At 36.8% G+C, this 22,052-nt stretch overlaps 1 protein-coding gene across 4 annotated transcripts in view; it reads right to left on the bottom strand.

Annotated features, from left to right (window-relative positions):
• Chd7 (chromodomain helicase DNA binding protein 7) overlaps window positions 1-22,052 on the bottom strand; it is a 213,290-nt gene that overhangs the window by 67,572 nt on the left and 123,666 nt on the right. For all 4 annotated transcript variants that reach the window (XM_090338855.1, XM_090338857.1, XM_090338856.1 and 1 more), the window contains 4 exons: window positions 16,101-16,242; window positions 11,089-11,226; window positions 9,735-9,800; window positions 2,308-2,363 (listed from right to left, as the gene is read on the bottom strand). In XM_090338855.1, the coding sequence (XP_090194981.1) occupies window positions 2,308-2,363; window positions 9,735-9,800; window positions 11,089-11,226; window positions 16,101-16,242 (402 nt within the window). The remainder of the gene's footprint in view (window positions 1-2,307; window positions 2,364-9,734; window positions 9,801-11,088; window positions 11,227-16,100; window positions 16,243-22,052) is intronic.

Here is a 22,052-nt window from a genome sequence, read left to right as displayed (position 1 = left end):
TGAGTTCAAGCCGCAGGACCTGTATCAAGAGTGTTGGGGTAGAGAGAGGGAGGGGAAGATGGAGGAGAGAGAGAGAGGAAGGGGGAAGAGGGACAGTGAGGGGGAAGAGGGAGCCTAAGAGGGGAAAAGAGGGGGAGAGGGGGAGAAAAGGAGAGAGAGAGAGAGAGAGAGAGAGAGAGAGAGAGAGAGAGAGAGAGAGAGAGAGAGAGAGAGAGAGAGAGAAAGAGAGAGAGAGAGAGAGAAATTCTTCAAATCTATTACTAGATAAATTAGTAGAAGCAAGAAGAGGGGAAAGGTTTTCTTTAGGGTAGAAACCCAACTTATCTGAGAGGAATGATGGAATTTTTAGAACCATTACCATATTTAATGGTGTCAAAGTATCACCCCAGATGACACATATTAATTTTAAAATTAAAAAACAAGAATTTTTTTCTACTGTTTTTGCAGATTTTCTGTCACCTGAAACAGTATTGAAATAGGCTAAGGAAAACTTTCACTGAAATTTTTAATTTACCTTGGCTCTCCATAATACCAGATAGAAAAGCTAGTTTTTAAACTCTTTGCTGCATCTCATGTGACTTTCAGGAGGATTAGTACTTTCTAACCTGGCAGTGATGCACGGTCAGAAGACTGGATGAACCATTTTTCAAGTTATTTACAGGGTTCCATCGATGGAGACACCATAAGACCCAGCCCCACATATTGATCTAGGAGACTTGTCATTACTCAACCATTGATGTTTTGAGTTGGTACATCTACAACTCTCCCTATCTGGTTTACACAGAATACCTTCTTATGTACCCTTCACCTCTCTCTTTTAATGGATTCGGCCACAGAAAGCTAGGACATGCACATAATTTCTGTATTAGTAAATTCATCAAGCTCGGAGGACAAAATAACGACATGGCCAACATTTACTGAGTGATTTTTTTTTATTGCCAGACTCTAGGTTTCAATGAATTCTCATGATAGAACTGACAGAGACATCTTTTGATTTGGTGAAGAATTTTACTTATGACTTCTACAGAAGTTCATCTGCTGACTAACAGAGAATGACAGACAATCAGGGTATTTCATGCCCACATTTCCTAGGGCAAAGTAAAACCTTCTTAAGCTATTTTTAAGGTAATCCACAAAATGATCTCTTCAAAATCTAAAGTATTCATTGATACGCTGTTCTGATTCTTTTGTTTAAAAGCAGCAATGCAAATGAAAAGTTTATGATCTCAGTAGATATCTTGTCTTTGTTCTATGATTTTCTAAGGTTTAGAAATGGTCTCAGTCTTCTTCAGCAGGGTAACTATGAATCCTTAACCTGTACTGGGTCATCAGAATGTGTTTCAACCAGGCACACTGCCCACAGGCAGCTCACATTGACGACAATGACCCACAGCATGTTATCAGTCAAATATTTTCTTCCTGTGTATGTGTAGAGGGGTGGTGGTAGGGAAAAAGATGAGAGATGGGCCAGTGGGGCATTACTGGTATTTGAACTCAAGGTACTGTAATTGCTAGGCAGGCACTATACCACTGAGCCACACCCAAAGATGACATCATCATCATCATCATCGTCATCATCATCATTATATTGTTATTTTTGAGACAGAGACTTTTGTTTTCCCAGGGCTGGCATTGGATCAAGAGTCTTCTATTTATGCCTCCTATGTAGCTGGGGATACAGATGCGAACCACCATAACTGGCTTGTTGAAGTAGGCGTCTTGTAAATTTTTGCCCAACCTGGCAAAGAACTGTGACTTTTCAATCTCTATTTCCCAAGTAGCTGGGATTACGGGTACAACCAATACACCAAGCCCTCTGTTAAGATTTTTTTAGGTTATGCAGTTTAAACCCACTAAACAAATATTAGAAACAAATCCATATAAAACCACAGCTCACTGTATCGTAAAGCCTGAGTGATGTAATGATTCTCTAGAGCCTTCGTCTGATGGCAGAATTCTCCTCTCAAGTGCCTAGCATTCTGTACACAGATGAAGGGAGAAGAAACAGCCCTGAAGAGTAAAAATTCATTCTCCGAGAATAGGCAATTTTTTTACTCTATTTACTTCTGTATTACTATAGAAGTTCTTATTCTGCCTAAAGAGAATTTCTTGTTAACATAAGAAAGTCAACTTTTACACCAACTATACATTCCACCCCCCAAAATGCATAAAAGTTAACAAAAGTTAATAGGAAATGGCTTCCAAAACACTTAAGTAAACTCTACCAAAATTTTCTAATTTACATTTAAAAAAGGTTTTAGTACTAGGAAAACATAGCCACTGCCCACTCCCCCAAAATTTACTTACAAGTTTTTGTATTTCACATAAAATTCCTCAACTTCTACCTCCTCTCCGGATTCCTTCTGCAACAAAAGAAAAATTCAGGCACATACTTAAAACCATGTACTTCAACATTTCAGAAGCAACTGCTTCCTCCCATAGGAAACAGAAATGTCTGAGAAGAGCAGCACAGGGCTTCTGTAAAAAGATGGTTAGGCTGCGAGCCACAGGCCTGTGGATGAAGACTGACGTGCCCAGGCCCATGCATGAGTGTACTCGATGTACTCCAGCTTCTGAGACATGAATCACTTTAACTCCTCCCTAACCACATGCAGCTTCATTCACAACAACCTGACCCCAAATCTGGCTTTCTGCCAAACCCACAGTGTTAAGTAGACGCCAAGTGTACCATTTTCTCAGGCAGCAGCCAATTAGCAACTGCTCTCCTGAATGCCATATGTATTATTTTTGGCTGCCTCATGGCAACTTTACATTGTGAGCTTTGTAATGTTTTAAAATATTTAAAAGACATTTATTTCTCCATATAGTTAATAACTCCAAACAAGAAATCATATAAAACTAAATCATGTTCTTATGCTGTAATTTCAATGGATCACTATTCATAGTTTTAGTTTTACTCAATGGCACAATTAAAATCTCTCAGACAAGATGTCTCACATACATAGCAGCCAAATAAAATTAACACTTCAAATGCTACATTTAGGTAAGGTTAAAGTTGCAATGCATGTCAGCCAAATCAACTGTTCACTGGTAAGACTATCTATAAGATCTCCTGTGAGCCCACCTTCTCTACTCTATGTAGAAAATAACATTTATGTGATATTATAGACATCTCTCTTTTTCTCTTTTGGTTTTAGGCTATTAAGCAAGTCATAATATATAATTTTCTTCTTAACACTGAATCAGATAAAACAGGGACAAAAACATAAATATCACTTACAGATGTTTCAAGATTGCTTTTACACTTGTACAAGAGCCCCCAAGTCTGTCTTGGGGCCATACATGAGTGCTACACTGCTTCATACATAACACACTTCTTAGGGAATTAAGGCAAGCAGGAACATGGCTAGAGTAAATTAAAAAAAGCAAAAACTTCAACTTCAAATCTGGTAACCAATTGGCACAGAACTTTCAAAAGCACTCTGATTTCCCTCAATCTATAATCTTCAAACTATTATGAAAAAAGGCAAACAATCTTTTCCGTTGTCACTGTTTTTGACTCTGGTGCCCTGTCTTACATTTATCTGATTTGGGGTAAGGAGGGAGAATCACAAAATGGTGAGACAAAGGACAACAGCAATATTCACAAGACACTATGATGGAAACGAACTTTGCAAACTGCAGGGGAGGGAAGTTGGGGGAGAGGAAATGTGGAAGAAACAGAGAGGGGGTAACACCATTCAGCAAGAAATGAACTCATTACCTTGCTTACATTATGGTAACCCCTCTGTACATTACCTTTACAATAAAATAAAATTAAAAAATTTATGCACCTTCTATCTGAGGAATATAATGTAATCCTTCTATAAATTACAATAAAAATATATTTAAAAAATAAAAAATTTTAAAATAGGAGCACTACAAAAAAACAGCAACTTTCATTTCTATCTGTTAAACCTAAATTTTAAAGACTTTTTCTCCATCTACTGTCAGATAATCAGGAAGAAGTTTGGACAGTCAGGAATATGGTCAATACATGCTTTGATCTACTTGTGCCCTAACTGACCTATAAAACATCCAAACTACATAGACTCTTTGCAATGGTACTTCTTCAGAGGTTTGAACTCAGGGCCTGGGCACTGTCCCTGAGCTTTTCATTGCCCAAGTCTACCATTTGAGCCATGACTTCACTCTAGGTCAAAGGCTCATACACTTTCCTGCCTGGGCTAGCTTTGAACTGCAATCCTCAGATTTCAGCGTCCTAAGTAGCTAAGATTACAGGTCAGAAGCCACCTGTGCCCAGCAGACTACAGCTTTTTAAAACCTCTCTGTATGCAGGAAAAAACCAAAACAAACAAACAAAAAACATTAAAGTTATTCAAAATGAAAAGAAACAATTGCTTCATATCTCCAAGATCCAGCCATATAAACCTGGGATTCATTTATAAATTCCTTTACTTGGTTATTTGAAATTAGATAGGGAAGGAGGGAAAACAAGATGAGGGGTGGGGGGGGGAGGGTAACGGGGACCAAGACATATGAAAGGGTATCAATGTATGTGAATTAACGCACCTTCTATCTGGCAAATATCATGTAACCCTTTTACTAATTACAATAAAAATATTAAAAAATAAATAAATAAATTCCTTTACAATGCATATAGAAGTGTGGCCTACTGGTAGAGTGCTTGCCTAGAGTGCACGAAGCCCTGGGTTCAATTCCTCAGTACCATATACACAGAAAAAGCCCAATGTGGCAGAGTGCTAGCCTTGAGAAAGCCCAAGACAGTGCTCAGACCCTGAGTTCAAGGCCCAGGACTGGCCAAAAAAAAAAAGTCACAATCAATTCAAATGACAATATATACGAGGATCACCCTACATTTCCCCATTCTAATCCCATTAAAAAATATGTTATCTTCACACAAAGGCAAAGACAAGGTTATAGACAACCAGACAAAATTGCAAGCAAAGGTGAGATCTTGTAGTGCTTCTCATAGCTAGCAGAACATTCAAACTGAAAATGAATCTCAAGTATGTGAACTTTTACTCTTCTGATAGAAACTATACTTTTCCATTCTGAGTTTTTCAAAATTATACACCTTTTAGATAGTGTTAGGGCATTTATCATTTCTATGCTCTACTACTTCTGATTTCCTTCCTTGTGATCTTCTTTTCTTCCATACTATCCTTTTCATTTAATTCTAAACATCCTCACTGTCCCAGAATTCTAAATGGCACCAAAAACCAAACCAAAGCAACCAAACAAACAAAAAATCCAATAACTGAGATAGCTTTCATCTATCTTAATTCTGTTCTCAAAAAGCTCTGACTCATAAATATCTGTCCCCAACTCTCTCTAATTCCCTCTTTATCATGATCGTATTTCCTCAGGGAACTTGCTGTGGAAATGCCCAACAAAAGGGTCTAGAACTGTCTAGAAGGACAGACTAAGTTCTAAGACCTCACTTAGAACTGGTGTAAAACTGTCCCAAGACCTGTATTTTTTTGAATGTAATACTGTGTCTGGTTAACTAACTATGCATGTAAGATAATCATCTTCTTTTGCCCTAGAATTACAGAGCTGTTTTTCATCTTTTTCCTTTCCTTTAAATAACATCACACTGGCCTCTTTTCTTTTATTGATAATAAAGTAAAGAACATAACTGTTAGACTCCATGAACTCTCAGAAGCATTAAGAATTCACTAAATGGCATAGACACGCAAATCAATTTCCAACACTCCATACCTTCTAATTTCCAGAAAGCATTGTACAATGCACATACCTAATGAAAATAGCAATAAGTTATACTTATCCACAAACTTATTTCTTGGACAGATTTCATTAACTGTGAGAGTTCTCTTGGCAATTTCACTTGTTTGAGAAATTTCTTTTCACTAGACTCCAAAACTCTTCTATGGATATCTTCATAATTCATATGAAATGTAAACTTACAAACAATTTAAGTCATATTTGTCCTACTATTCAAGTAAACCAGAACTCTTACTCAGACAATATATTTACTTGACAAATAGCAATCCTATACCTTGAAATGATGGGCCTTTCCTAAGTATTCCATTACTAATTTCAGTAGCCTTCATGGACACACAAAGCTAAACCACATTGAAAAAAAAAAAAAGGAGAAAATAATTGTCAAGTATTACACAAAAGAAAGAAAAATACCTCAATCACAATTTACTTGGGGAGAAAATAAAGATATGATAATATGTAGAAAAGTTTTGCCTAAACTTGCACTCTTTTTAAATTGCTATATTCAATTAGAGAGAATTGAGACACATATACTTTTGAGTTTAAAATAGATTCTTAAAGAGAAAATGAAGAATTTTAAGAAATACACTAGGAAGTCATCTTTAAACTACTTTCTAGCCTGATCCAAAAAGGATCTGAATTGCTCTCTAAAGATAGGTGCCCGTGGTTCATTCTTGCAATCCCAGCTATTCCCGAAGAGCTGAGATCAGAAGATGAAGTTTCAAAGCCAGCCTGGACAGGAAAGCCTGTGAGCCATTTATCTCCAGTTAGTCACAGAAAAAGCAGAAGTGGACCTGTGGCCCCAGTGGCAGAATGGTATCCTGAAGAAAAGATGTTCAGTGGAGTGCAAGCACCAGAACTGGCTCCCACCTAAAAAGAATTAGATGACTCATAGCAGCAAGGGCTAAAACTAAACTAAATCTAGAAAAGAAGTAACTATTATGTGATCTGAATATCTATTCACACATATATACCTGCCTTAAAATTCAAATACATATACCAACTAGGGTTCTTCTGGATCAATGTACACTAACTTGGATTTAGAACAATACATAAATGTCTGAACTATCCCCTCTTAATAAGAAGTGGTGAATTAGTGGAGCTCTGGTAGGAAGTTTAATTGTTCTTGCTGCTGTGCAGTTTCTGGGGCTTGAACTCTGGGCCTGGGTGCTATCCTTAAGCTTTTGTACTCAATACTGGCACTCTATCATTTGAGCCACACCTCCACTTCTGGTTGTTTGGTGCTTAATTGGAGATAAGGATCTCACAAACTTGCCCGCTTGAGCTGGCGTCAGGCCTTCAAACTGTGATCCTCAGGCTTCAGCATTCTGAGTAGCTAGGATTGCAGGCATGAGCCACAAATCACCTGGCTCACAGGAGTTTGTGTCTGTAACATCGTCATCACTTAGCTACAGCACTGTCTATGGATTTGAAAACCACTGAATTCTCACTATGTGTTAGTACATACTTGACAGGCTCAGAGAACTTAAAGCTTGTTTCTGTCATCCTGCCATGGGGAGTGGCAGTGGAGGGGGACAGGGACAGAGACACCTTCTCCACAGCTAATTCTTAAATTATTCATGGTAATAGGAAACAAATCAGCAGGCATAGCTAGAATCCACAGAGGGGGAAAAATTCTCAAATTTCCTTTTGTTTCTATTTTCAATACTTTTCACCAGTGTTTTTAAAGCTGATAAGTAAATGAACTGTTTTGAGAATATTAGCAGTTGTAGTACTAGTTCTTCATGTTTAGTATCTTCTATTGGACTTTTATTGTCCTTTAAGAAATACTAGTAATACACAAAAATTACTCTTCCTTTAAGCCATCCCACAAGGCACATCACCCTTTCCAAAGAAAAGGTTCCACTTATTCTCAGCACTCTCCACCTCGTAAAATCAATAAATATTCCACCCTCGTGTATACAGTGATTTTTTAATGTCTTATGATAATCAGGTAATCAGTAAGTGGTAGTAATATCCATTCCTGAAACACTGGCACCTGTCTTTAAAGGAGGTAAATGGGTAGAAAGCTTTAGAGTAGGCAAAACAGAAAGAAAAAAGCAATGTCCTACATAATGTGTAGTCTGAGTAGCTCTGAATAATAGAACTAATTATAATTTGCAATCCCCAAACCTGCTGAGTATGATGGCTGAAGTGCTATCAATTGAAAGAAAATTAGTATATCCCATCCAAACGACATGCTATTTACTCAAACAAGTCACTTCAATTCAGTGAAGAGGATTATTCTTTAAAGCATGTCAAGTATTTTAAATTTTACCTTATATCTACAATCCAAAAATTAACAGTGCTAGAGCTATTAGAACAATAAAAACAAAACCTTTCTAATGAATTAAATAGTACTCAATTTCTGCTTGGACAGGTGGGAAATTCAGCTGAGATATTTATTATGCCATCATCGGGACAAATATCTTCACATTTAAAGTCACCAGATAACCACCTACACACCTATCTACACATTGAATTTCAAAATACCTTGACCTGTTGCTCCCAATTACTTTCACAGAAACTTATATGTATAAACCGATATATATGTGTATATGTGTATATGTATATATATATATGTATATATATATATATATATATCCCTATCTGTGTCACACAATTATATGGGACAAAACCACACAGTTTACTGTTGATTCAATGGCACGTTTGAGGATCTCTTGGTAGAATTACTTGAATAACAAAAGTTTCCTATTTGATAAACTTGAGATCTCACTTTTAGTCCCCTAATTCCTTAGTTCCTCATTTCTCTCACAAGGAAATTATGTTTTATAATTTTACATTGATTTTACATTAAAACAAATGGTCAGTTACTTCTGGCTCATGCCTACAATCCCAGCTACTTTCAGGAGTCTGGGATCTGAGAATCACAGTTGAACAGTAACAAAGAAAAAGTCTATGAGATTCTTTTTTTTTAAATTGTAATTAATAGAGGGGTTATAGTTATAGTTACCAGATAGAAGGTGCACTACTTCACACATATTGACACCCCTTCTCATGTCTTTGTACCCATGCCTATGAGATTCTTATCTACAACTAACCACCAAATTTTCAGAAATGGAGCTGTGGCTCAAGGAGTCGAGCACTAACTTTAAGCACAAATACTCTAGATACCACACCTAGGTCCTGAGTACCAGTCCCAGGGCCAGTGTGCATGTACATGTATGTACACACAAACACATAACTTCCATGTACTTCCTCCCAACTTGAAATCCAATTTAAAACAAACAAAAAAACTATGGGCATAACTGATTCAAGGGAAGGAAAAAAATCATCTGCCGCAAGATGACTATTTTCTAGATATATTTTTATTCAAAACAGTCAGACATTTTCCCAAACTGGAAATTAGCACATTAGCTAAAAGAAAAGACACACTCAGTGTAATTTTTCATTCAATGATGTGGCTATATGGCTAGCAACGGGCATATATAGCTAACCTGTACAGAACATGAACTTGGGAAAGTAAATCATACTATCTTCAAAATTATACTGATCGTTGCCCTTATATATTTCACCTTTGTGTTGCAATAAACACTTTTAACTGTATATAAAAATGTTACAAATGTAACATCACATACATTTCTCAAAATGTATGAGAAAACAATAACTTGCCCAAATATTTAAACTTTTCCTTTCAAAGACAGATAAGACAAAAATGCATGACTTTGATCTTTGTGAATCTTATTTATGAATATTATTTAAGGTAACCTGCAATGCTGAAACTCCTACATATTTGTTTGGAGACCAGGGTTTCTGGCCACCTCCAAATAATATAATAAAGAATGATGCATTTAACTTAATATATATTTTAACTGCATTTGGGATCAAATATCCCCCAAATATATAATAGGTTAGCAAATTAGGACAAGAAATGTCACAAAACTTCTATTTCACAAAAATGGAATTTTAAAAGGGAAATTAAAACATAAACAATCCTAAAAGAGTCACACACAACAGATTTTTTAATCATTCCCAGTGGTACTCACCTGCTTTTTCACTGACCGACTGCTCATGATCTTTTCCACCACTGGGCCTTCTGCATCAACAGATTCCTAAACAACAACAAAAAAAGGGGGGGTGTGAACCTATTTACTAGGAAACATCTGATCTTATACTACATAAGCAAACAATCATACCCCTTTGCCACTACCTCCATACCCTTTAAATCACTAGGTACAAAGTCAGTGATGACCAAGACACTAAAGTTCACTCTACAGAAAAGCAAGAGGAAAAGGAGTGCTTCTGACTTCATAATTATGTGGTTAATTACGTACACTAGCATGGGTCCATCAAGCCAGAGAGCATTCAAAAATTACAGCTGCCAAGAGAAAATATTCTCTGCATGACAGCAGTAAAAAAATACAATTTTCCTTCATCTATACCCATGGGGTAAATATACTCATCACTTTGTTATTGTAGGCAGCTTTTATCTATGGAGGTCACATCAAACATTACACAACAATTTAACATGGCACAAATTACCAAATAAAACAGAAAGCTGCATTTAATATATTTTTTCAATGAGTTACCAGTTTGTTAACCAAAGTATAGTAAGTTAGCAAAGAGCATTATTTAAAAAAAAATCTTTACAATAATCAATCCCACATTACTACCCTTATTTTATACAAACTATTTTATCCATCATTTACATTGCATGGAGAATAAAGTGTGCCCTGCTGTGTACTACAAGGCAGTAATTTCATAAAGGGGTTCTTATGGTGCCAAACAGCAGGAGATGAGCTGGAGTGGTTTATTAAAGTCCCAGAAGCTACTGCTCTGAATTCTCAGAGGTAAATTCAGCTGCCTCGTATTCTAGCACTGACTCTTCCTCAGCACAGACCATTAATTCTCCAAAATTGTGTCAAATTACATATCACAGGCTTGTATAAAAATAAATTTCAGTGAACAGGGCTTTTTAAAAGATACTTCCAAACAACTAATTTCCCTTTGCACATTAACCTACATTAGATGAATGTCCCCTGCTGAAAGTCCAATGCTGCCATTGAATGATCTGGGGCTGGCTATAAAATTTCCAGACCATCTTTGAAAACGCCTGTGTGAGCTAGCATTGGTGGCTCACACCTGTAATCCTGTCTACTCAGGAGACTGGGATCTAAGTAACACAGTTTGAAGCCAGCCCAGGCAGGAAATCCTGTAAGACTCTCACCTGCAATTAACTACCAAAAAAGGCAGTAGAGCTGTGTCTACTTCTATTCTCTTTCTGTGGCCAAAATGCTCAGAGACAGCACCCTGGCTCTGAGTTCAAGGCCAGGAATGGCATAAAAATTAGAGGGGGAAGGGAGGAGAAGTCCCTGTAAATCATGGAATCAGGTTGCTGACCTGCTGCTCAGACTGTGAGGTATTAGAGGGCGAGTCTCTCCCAGCAGCATCTGCATCATCTGCCTCCTCATCAGAAATCTTGAACTCCAAGTCTTCGGTATACCGCTTCCTCTTTACCTGCCTGCTGGACCGTCTCTTCTAAAACAGAACAAAGTGGGTTTTAAGAAGCAGTCTCTGAGGTTCTTTAACATGATGCAGAATGGTAAGATATATTTTAATCTCAAAGAATATGTGATAATTCTGAAAATCGAGTTCAAAGATCATTTTGGCAACTACATAATGAAAACAGGGGAAGTTGTGGACCCCGGGATGACCATCACTCTGTCACTCCCAGCTATGTGCCCTTCCATAGGAACATGCAAGGAGCAACAAATACTGCTCCCCACTGAGCCACAGTATCCATTGGATACTCTGACAGAATGCTGGAACTGGCCTATGAATTGATAGGAGTTCATTATATTCCTCTACTTCTAAGTGGCAGCTAATTTTTCATATAAAAAGTCAAAAAAGGTGGGCAGAGTAGAAAATAATCTGCAAATTATAAAGTCTTACACAAATTTTGTTACACTAAGGTGTTGAAAGGTATTTCAGAAGGCCACTGAAGCAGATCATTTAAACAAGTTGTTGTAATTTAATTTGGTCCTAAAAGAAATGAGTTAATTTTTTATGAAGAGTTACTGACAAAATTCATAATGAATAAAATATTTTAATTTTTTACACTTTAACTTTTACTTCGTTGGTTAAAATTTAAAAGATTGGTAATATTGAGTATTAGTATGGGCAAAATGTGCACTCATATTCCTGTGGTCAAAATATAACCCAGTAATGCCTTTTGCGGGACAATGTGGTCATTTATATCAATCTTCAAAACATACCAGCTCCTTGACCCAGCAGTTGAACTCAGTAAGCTATATTTTGGGAATATTTGTAAAAATGAAAGATAAAAAAGATAGAGAAGATAAAAAGAAGAGAATGAGAAGGGAAGGGAAGGCAATAAGGGAGGGAAAGAAGAGTGTGGAGAGCGAAAGACCGAAGTTAAACTGTTGATTTCTATTTAAAACAAAAAGTTCCTTTAGTCATTAGATGTATAGTTCGTTAATACACTCAAAGAAAAAAAGCATGCTTTACCAAGCATTTACTTAAAAAAAAAAAGGACAAGAGCACACTTTCAACAACAGAAAAAAATGAAAAGATATACAAATTATTAAGTTATTAACTCTGGAGAAAGAATGAAGAGAGCAAAGCAGGGTTTGCATTTTCATTTTGGTCTGGAAAAAATATTTGGAAAAGTTCTGAAGATATTAAGTGTTGAGAGAGAAAATTCACAAGGAAATAAAAAAAGGAACTGAGAAAAGTAACATTTTATATAAAATTTTCCAAAAATTATGAAACAAAACTTTCCAAAGAGTCCCACAAATTTTAGAGTTGGGACAGTCTGTGAGGCAGAGATAGGACAACTCAGGCTAGTACCAACACAATTCCACCGATTTCTTCAAAAGGGTGCTGCTTGATGGATATTTGTTTATTTCTTGGAGATTGAATTCAGGCATGGGCACTGTCCCTGAGCTTTTATACTCAAGGCTAGCACTCTACAATTTAAGCCACAGCTCAACTTTCAGCTTTCATGGTGCTTAATTGGAGATAAGAGACTCGCAGACTTTGCTGCCTAGATCGGCTTTGAACCTCAATTCTCAGATCTCAGCCTCTTAAGTAGCTAGATTTATAGGAGTGGGCCACTGGCACCTGATTGATATTTGGTGGGTTTTTAACTTGGTTAAGTTTGTATAAATTCCCAAGTGTCAAATAAGATCGTTCAAGATAGGAAGCACCTAGTCCTAAGAAGTTACAGAGGCAGAGGCACAAGGTACCTTTCTAACACAAAACCATTTGGGGGTAAAGTTTGATTAGCAGATTTCCTAGTGGGTTCAAGCAGAGGGAGCAGTGACATAGGCCAGAGGTTTCTCCACATTCCTCCTCTCCAAGACGGGTGGCACCGAAGCCCAGGGGAGGTTGTACCATCTGGATCCTTTCCTGTATTAAAGGAGGCAGTTTTACCTTGTGAGAATGTCTTCCTGTGTAAATTTTCCCCAATTCTTGTATGGCCTTATATGAGTTCCTTAAATGTGGACCTCAGTTTCCTAGTCTATGGAATGGGGTTAATGACAGTACTACCCTAATACAAATATTGTGATGATCATATAAGGGAATTCATTCAAAACATTGTGCATTGCAATTAACAGGATTAGAGTCATCATTAATCAGCGCCAGTTTTCCAAAGAAAAATGGCCCAGTTTATCTTGCACAGCTTCCCTTCTCTTTCCCAAAGCTGACCTACTTACTTCTGTTTCTAGGCCTACTTCACCATCCCTCACATCTGGACTGTCAATTCCTTTAAGACCTAAAGGGCTATTATGAAGAACAATGTTTTAATTTTGTGAAATTTAGCCCAATATCTGTATTCCATCTAATATATCAATTTAAATTAAAATGGATTAATTTATAGTTCCACCTTTATGCCATTACCGTAGGAGGGATGTGCTACTAATGATCCATCTGTGATGTTTTATCAGGCTTCCATGCTTGAGGCCACAATGTCAAAATATTCTTCCAGCATAAGTAACGAGACAGGGTCTGGACACAGTCTAAGACAAATTCACTTTACATTAAACCCCACTCCAGTATTTTAAAGAAATGTTCCAATACAATAAAATGGGGGTCTCATTTAAAAAAAAATCTATGTATTGGTGAATATGACTTTTATGATTTGTTTCTCTTCTTATGTCAACTTTGTGATAAAGATTTGTACAATACTCATGGGGATAGTAGAAGGTACAAGGGCACATCAAAAATGTTTAAAATATAAAATTAGAATTTGATTGCCTAAAACGTTTAATGTTTTATGGTTTCTTTCCTTTGTATGTAATTATTAAAATGATCCGACCATCAAAATTCCTTTTATAATTTTCCAATACATCCATTGTTTACTGTTTAAATCATGAGTTGGGCTATTATCATTCAAAAGAATTCTGTGGATCTAAATTCAATGTTAGAATTGCATTTAAACCACAAGTCAGAAATTGTGAGGTGACACTGAAATAACACATCAGCTGTTTAAAACTGGGTTTGCTTTGTAAACGATACTCTGGGTTAAACTAGGTGTATTAGGCAGAAGATTAAAATGTGTCTCCATGATCTCCTTGTTGTAATAGCTTGTGAATGGTTTTGAGTTACTTAAAATTATATGGCTTTGGGGTTTGAAAACTAATCACAAAATTAAAAGATTTTTTCTGTCTAAGCCCTTCGTGAATGTATTACAGGAAGAAACATAATAAACAAGCAGTCGGTATCATTTCTTGCACCAAAGATGACAGGAAATCACAAACTTCAAAATACATCACCTTTTGTGGCTACGCATGTTAGTGACTGAGGCCAGGACACTTCCACACTAGCCAATCAGAAAGCAGGCACCAATGCTTGTTTTAACAAATAATTACTTTTCTGTAACTGACATCCCCAGAAAATAAAGGGGGAAAAACCCCACTATTTCATAAAGTCCATTTGAATCTGATTTAATAAAAATACTTTTTAAAACCAGTTAAATTTTGTAAAAGACTAACAGCATTTTCTAGATTTGTGCAGATAAATTCTACTTAAGAGTATGTAAATATTATTCCTGTTAAGTCTTACTTGAAGAAAATACAAATTAAGAGAAACATCCTTAAGGATAAAATAAAATCCAAATCATTAAGAGACTTTAGTTTCATACTCTTTAAATAGCTAGGAAAGATATATCTACTTGCTTTCCTAGAATTCTTCTGCTGACATAATGATGAAAGCAAATTATTTAATTAACACACACTGTAGAAAAGTATAGCCAAAAGACTGGCTATACAACCAAACCAAAACAAGCATCCACTCACATTCTCTCTCCATTTTTCTCCATTTCAAAGATGTCAAGAAGTTATACTCAAAACAGAAACCAGAAGACAAATCTGCAGTTCTTTAGACTAAAGGCACACAGTGGAAAAAAAGTAATAGTTGGTGCCTACACAGTAGGTAGAATGGACTGGCTGCCTATTCTAGTATGACTTCTCAGTAACCACTCCCTGATGACTCGAGATCATCTTCACAAGTTACACTCTCAACCACCACAGTGGACTAGACTGGCCTCTTTCCAGAGAACCTAACAAGGAAATAATGTGCAACTGTCACATGGAAGAGTCTTTCCCAGTGCAATAGGTGAAGACAGCATGCTTTTCAGAAAAGGAATTTGTATTCATAATGTTAGTTTCAGGGCTAGTTTTTCAACTTACTCCTATGAAAATTCTCTAAAATTCAGAAGAACCTAAAGCTAGAAAATTTCGCACAGTTGGTAGAAACTTTAGTTTTCATAATAACATCATAAGTCTATCAGATGTCAAAAAATACTGACAAGCTATATATTGGTTTTGTTGGCTTTTTGTTATTAGGCGATGGTGGTAGTTTGGGGGTTGAACTCAGGGCCTGGGAGCTACCCCTGAGCTTTTTTTGCTCAAGGCTAGCACTCTGCCACTTTGATAGCCACATCTCTACTACTGGCTTTTTAGGTGGCTTTGGGCTTCAATTTTCAGCTCTCACCCTCCTGAGTAGGTAGGATTTCAGGTGTGAGCCACCAATCCCTAGCTTATATTTTGGTTTTATAATCTGCAAAACCAAAATTGTTATTAAGCAACCAAATTTCAGAAAAACTGATGTGTTAGCCATAACGTATATAAACATGGAGACACGAATTTCTAAAAACAAAAATAAGTTCTTAATTACGAAATCAAAGATGGCAAAAGCAGCTCTGGTTAGGCGCTTAATTTTAGGTTGGTCTCCCCAGCTCTCATCACTAAGGATATAATGTCCCATATAACAGTAAGGACAGTCTCAAAAGCATCTCCATAACAAGGTGGGGGAGGTCTAACGTGCTTCACATATGGCTAACGTTACCATGCCACATCCAAAACTCAGGAATAGAATAATGGCATTACCTGAACACCTGGGTCTTCATCTTCTTCAGGAACAGGAGATGGTGGGGGTGTTTTGTCCAAGTCTGAATTTTCAGAACCTTCTGTTTTTCCCTTGTTGACCTTTTTCTTCAAAGCACTTGCATCTGAATCTGGTTTCTTATTACTAGAATTCAAGGTATACCACACTTAGTGTTCATTTCATTTCTTCACGTGGTTTTCTGCATGCCCCACACCTTCTATTTCCCATATCCCTAGAATGTCTATGACAATGGACATTTTTTTGGCCATTTATAATTCAATGGTCAAACATTTTTTAATTAAATTTCTAGCTCAAATTCATCTTGATGACTTTTATTAAATTTCTGACCTAAATTATAATGCAACTGCATGCAAAACCTCTAACGTCACACATAGTACATTTATTTAAGACCTCTGCCAACCTCCCAAACTATGCGAAGTCAAACTCAGAAGTAATTTTATTCTGTTTTAAAGGGATGGAACTAGGTAGTTTTAAAAAGATGTCAAAGAAAAAATAGAATGTAAAAATGATACATATATCATTGTGTCTCTTGGGATAATCTTATATACTTCTAGTTAAGTCTTTCAGTTTTTTCTTTTTTACCTGCAGTGCTAAGTGCCCCATTCCATACATACCAATTGCATTTTTACCACACTTGGAACCAACTAATTTAAAAAAGATCAGTTCAAGAAATATACAAGCTTAATGTTTGCTTTTAATTGAAAGACAAGTTATCTTTGGGCGTATTATCATAATCTCACCCCTTCCCCAAATAGTGCTCAGAAGTGAACCTAGCCCTTAGTATTTTCTAGGTAAGTACTCTACCAATGAGCTACATCTCAAGCTCCATAATTAACCTTTTCATCCCATCCACTGCCCCCCTAAAACCTAGGTCTCTGAAAACAAACAGCAAATCGACCCTACTAATTAAAGCATATTTTTCCAAGGTATTTTGCTGACAAACATTGACAGCATCTGAATGATCCATTAAGACAAAAGACATAAATAAATGCATTGTAAACAACAACAAAATAAATTTTAACCTTAGCACCTCTAGAAGGTTGGCTTAACGTTCAGTTACACTGTGCACTTGTGTCACCCTAGATTTTCTAACACTAATTACCATTTGCTATACAACTTTAAAAATATTTCAAATAGAAACCATTATTTTTCTGGTTCTAAGGAGCCTCAACTCTAATTTTAAAAGTACATATTAAAAACTAAATTTACTTATTGAAGCTTGTAAATTCCCAGAAAAATGCCACAGTCAACAGAATGAACTAAACATTGCATTTTTAATGTTAACTACTATAAAGAGGGCAAGCTATATATACACTTTTATTTGATTAAAACATAGGTCACATTAAATATATCACAAGTACTGCTAATATAAAAATGTGCCCAACATGGACCAAGACATGTGAAAGGGTATCAATGTATGGGAATTAATGCACCATCTATCTGGCAAATATCATGTAACCCTTCTATTAATTACAATAAAAAATATATGAAAAAAAATGTGCCCAACGCACACCTTAAAAAGTATTTTTTCAGCAGACATCTTTGATCATCTTCAAGTATTCTTAAATATTCTGTTTATTTTTATTGTGTTTCATTAACATTTTAGCCTATTAAATAATCACATCAGGAAGTAATGTAAAACAATTCATTATTACAACAAACTGCAGTTAAATTTCGAGAGTTCAATTTATTTATATATCGAAGGCAGTGTCTTTAAAAACATTAAGTCACCAAGAGACCCACAGAAAGCATAATATTTTTTAAATTAAAAAAATCCATACAACAGTTCCTTATCCAACTGTCCTAGTGTTTACGCTACACATGGACAGAAGTCTCCCCTACTATGAGGCTCCATTTCCAGCATTTATTTCCGCTCTAACTGCCACAAATTATACAATACTACAGCTGAACACTGGGCCTCTTTCCTTTCATCTGCACGCCAAGAGCAATCAGATTACCCTGGTAACCAGCGGTCACATGACCAGCACCTGCTCTTTTGGCTGGATGCCACTGACTAAAGCCATCTGCTTCCCTCAATCAGCTTTCAAACATTCTCAACACCTGCGTTGCAGTGTTTTGTGGTTTCTTTTATCAAATCAGTGCAAAACTGCTTCCAAAACTTTACATATTTCTCAAATTTGTTTAAATCAGAGGTAGGCCTGTCAAAGAGTTGAACCAATGCCAGGTAAAGTGAGCTGGCAGCTAGTGCTTTCGTGACCTCCCTCCACCATAGCGAAGTATGCAGTTTAATTTGGTGGGGTTGTAGGCCTGCATGCAACTGTCCTTCAGGAGCAAAGACTTACTGTCTGGAACCCAACCAGAGCCCAGGTCTAAGGAAACATCTATTTGCTGGAAGAAAAAAGTGCTAATGATTTTCCATCTGCTCTTCCCAAGAATGAACTGTACGGAACCTCCAAGATGGCTGAAAGTCAGACAGAACCTCTCCAAGTGCTTAGACAAAAAGCCTGTGTAGCCAAGGGAAGCACCCCAGATCTGACTACTGAAAGACTGTAAACTCATTAGACCTTGTTCTATTAATGTGCAAAGACAGCTAACAACAGTTCCATACATCAATATGTAAATCAAATATCCTAAGAAGTCAAAAAAATCTTCAGTGTCCAGGAAAATAGTGAATTATCAACGCTAAATTGCCTGCTACTATTTTGCAATAAGCAAATTTGCATTGTTGACTAAATATTCAAATTTTAACTGTTTTTCCCACAAAAACCTAAATTCAGCTTTTTTTCCTTTTTCATTTAACAGACGAAGGTAATATAAAATAGTGGGTAAGAACATAGATGTCAGTCAGAACTCAGTTCAAATTCCAACTGTCACTTAAGGTCTGTAACTCTGGACAAGTCATTTACATTTCTTGAGCCTGATTCTTCAGATACAAAATGAGGTAAACCATACCTTCCATTAAGACTTGCTATAAAATTTAAACAACATAATGGAAAAGCAGCCATGGAAGAAAGAGAAGATAGCACTGGGCACAGACAGTTAAATTTCTACACATCTGGAAGACAAGCAACCCTTATTCTCTTTCCACAGAACAAACCCACTAGGCCAAATGAACTACAGGGTCTTATAGGGAAGATCCCACTTGCACTGAGGTTATGGTTACTTCATCTAAGCAATATAAAAAGAAAGAAAAATTGATGAGCCATATTCCTAATAATCAGCTTATAAAAACAAGGGAAACAGACCCATAAAAGACTCCTATGACCAGAACTGCTGTTGTAATTCCCACCCAACTATGACAACAGCCTCATCACCCTATCATACAAGCAGTGGGGAAATAAAAGGACAGAACTTACATTCAGCATCATTATTTCAGTCTGTAGGGTTTAAAACTGGCCTTTTGGAATGTTAAGACCAAAACACAGCCAAATATAAACTCTTCTTCCATATTATATCAAAAGCTTAAATATATAAAGAGCAAGTTCTTCCCAGTTATGAAGAGATGATGGTAAGAAATATCCTTTAAACCAAAACTACAATACTGAGAAGGAAGTGGGCACGGACCTGAAAAGCACAGAAACTGCATCTCGGTAGACCTCCAATAGCTCAGAGATGTCTATTCATGGGACCAAGCCATTTCTGGCTATCATATGACAACCTAAAAGCGGAATCACAAGAAAAGCCAGGCCTAGAAGAAATCATGCCTGCCCTTGTTTCTCTTCCAAACCTCCTCTGTCTCCTACATTACCCAGTTCACCATTAGAATAATGCTGCCAGATCTACAAGGATCCAGAGTGCCAGAGTGACAGCTGAGATGCAATCCTGTACTCTATGCATAACGTCTGAGATTTGAAATACTGGTATACAAGGGCTTATATAGTATTCACAACAGTCAGTCTACCAGGTCCTTTACTTCCTTATTTTCCAGGTAAATAAAATTTAGTCTCACTTTTATTCCAAGCTATCCATCTGCATACTAGCTTGCCCATCACTCATTCCAAACAGTAATTTCTGACCACCACTGTCTGGAATAGGTATGATTTCACTGGTCTTCCTACATGTTTAATAATGTATCCATACAAAGAATATTTAAAATATGCAAAGTTTAGTGTGTTTAAGATATATTAAAACTAAAACACTGTGTGTACAGGTCTTTTGTCATCTATCTGATAGACTCAAAAGAGTACCTGCAGGGCTGGGAGTGGTGAGAAGTTTGGCCTAGTGGTAGAATGCTTGACTGGCATGCACAAAGACATGGATTTGATTCCTCAGTACCACATACATACAAAAAGCTGGAAATGGTACTGTGGCTCAAGTGGTAGAGTAGTGACCCTGAGAAAGACTAAGGACAATGCTCAGGCCCTGAGTTCAAGCTCCAGGACTGGCAAAACAAAAAAAAAAGGAGTACTTGGAGCCTATGGGATAATCTATGTGTTCCTAGTGCCTGCTCTGATGAGCTAAAGCTCAGATGAGTTAATCACAAAGGTTAGCTCATCTACTTACTTAAAATAAACAGCAATAATATACTATGTAGTCCTTACTACATGGCAGACACTATTGTGTGCTTTTTCCTCATTAACTCTTTAAAAAACAAAAACAAAGCTGGCTGTGATGGTTCAGGCTGAGGCAAGAAATCATGAGTTCAAGGCAACATAGAACCTGAGCTACCTAATGAGTTCTAAGCCAGCCTGAACTACACAGTGAAGGCCTATCTCAAAAAGAAAAAAAAAATAATCCACACAGTCTCTACCTTTATGGTGAAACACAATAAAATGGAGCCAAAGTATTCACAAACTAGAGGGAAACAAAAAGGTAAGCAGCTTTTCAAAAACAATACAAATGAGTGTCATGTAGGTATTTCATCTACTAATATACAAAGATCCTACATTTTCTAATTCTTCCCTCCCACCACTAGTGATATGATTAAAATATAGCATCCCCTACTCGTGCAGTTAGAGCTTGAGATACAGGGCCATGTACTTCTCATGGTGGACAAGTCCTCAGAATGTCAGAAAGGAATATTCCTAGGGATACGGATACAAGTTTGGAGGGCTGTTGTTCTCCAGCCTTATCTTTCACAATTTCTTGTGAGGGAGAAGTGACACTGGTGGGTAATATGAAGAGCTCGGGGTCCACAGCTCAGTGACCAACTCCACATGCTGTGAGTGCTCCAATTCATCACAATATACATCATCATCGTGAGCATTCTTGGCAACAACCATTGTTAGGAGAAAACAAATTCTATGTTAAGAGAGTTATACTTATCACAAGGAAGGGCAATATAAGGACTCTACCATTATAAAAGAATTTCTATTCAGCCTATAAAGTTATAAGACTATAAAGCTGGGCTGGGTGCTCTTCACTGAAGACAGAAATGGAAAGCTTCATCTACCCTTACTCGATTCTTCGCATTCCACTTTAGATGACTAGTTCTGTCGAGAAAGTACAGGCTTTCTAAATAAAGGGTCAAAACTTCTTATAAAATCAGGGAGCTGACTTTATTTACTAAGAAACAGAATGTAGTTAAATACTAATCAGTGTCAGCCACTAAGACCTTGGCCCTTGGTAAGAGAGAAAATTTGAAAGGAATCATATTGTGAAACCAAATGTAATGAAAAGACTATGGTCAGTCAATAATGGCTGGGCAATAAGAGGGAGTTTCCAATCTCACAGTCTCTTGAGATAGAATATGTTAATGAAGATTCTTTCTCATCACATTGGAGAAAATCAACCTTAAGGCTTAGGTAAGGAAGATTAATCTGGTTCATTTTCAGAATGTTATCTTTTAGAAGGGCAAAAGTTACTGAGACATATTTTTATACTTCCAATGTTGAGAAAGCCTTGGAATAAAGAAGCAGGCCTAATAGATCTAAAGAAAGAGAGACATTTGAGCCAGGCGCTGTGGCTCATGCCTATAATCCTAACTTCTCAGGAGACTGAGATCTGAGGATTGCAGTTCAAAGCCAGCCCGG

Source organism: Megascapheus bottae, chromosome 9 (assembly GCF_031878675.1).
Source record: "Megascapheus bottae isolate mThoBot1 chromosome 9, mThoBot2.hap1, whole genome shotgun sequence".
Lineage (NCBI taxonomy): Eukaryota > Metazoa > Chordata > Mammalia > Rodentia > Geomyidae > Megascapheus > Megascapheus bottae.
Note: the sequence above shows the minus strand (reverse complement) of the source record. Positions and strands in the feature narration are given on the sequence as shown.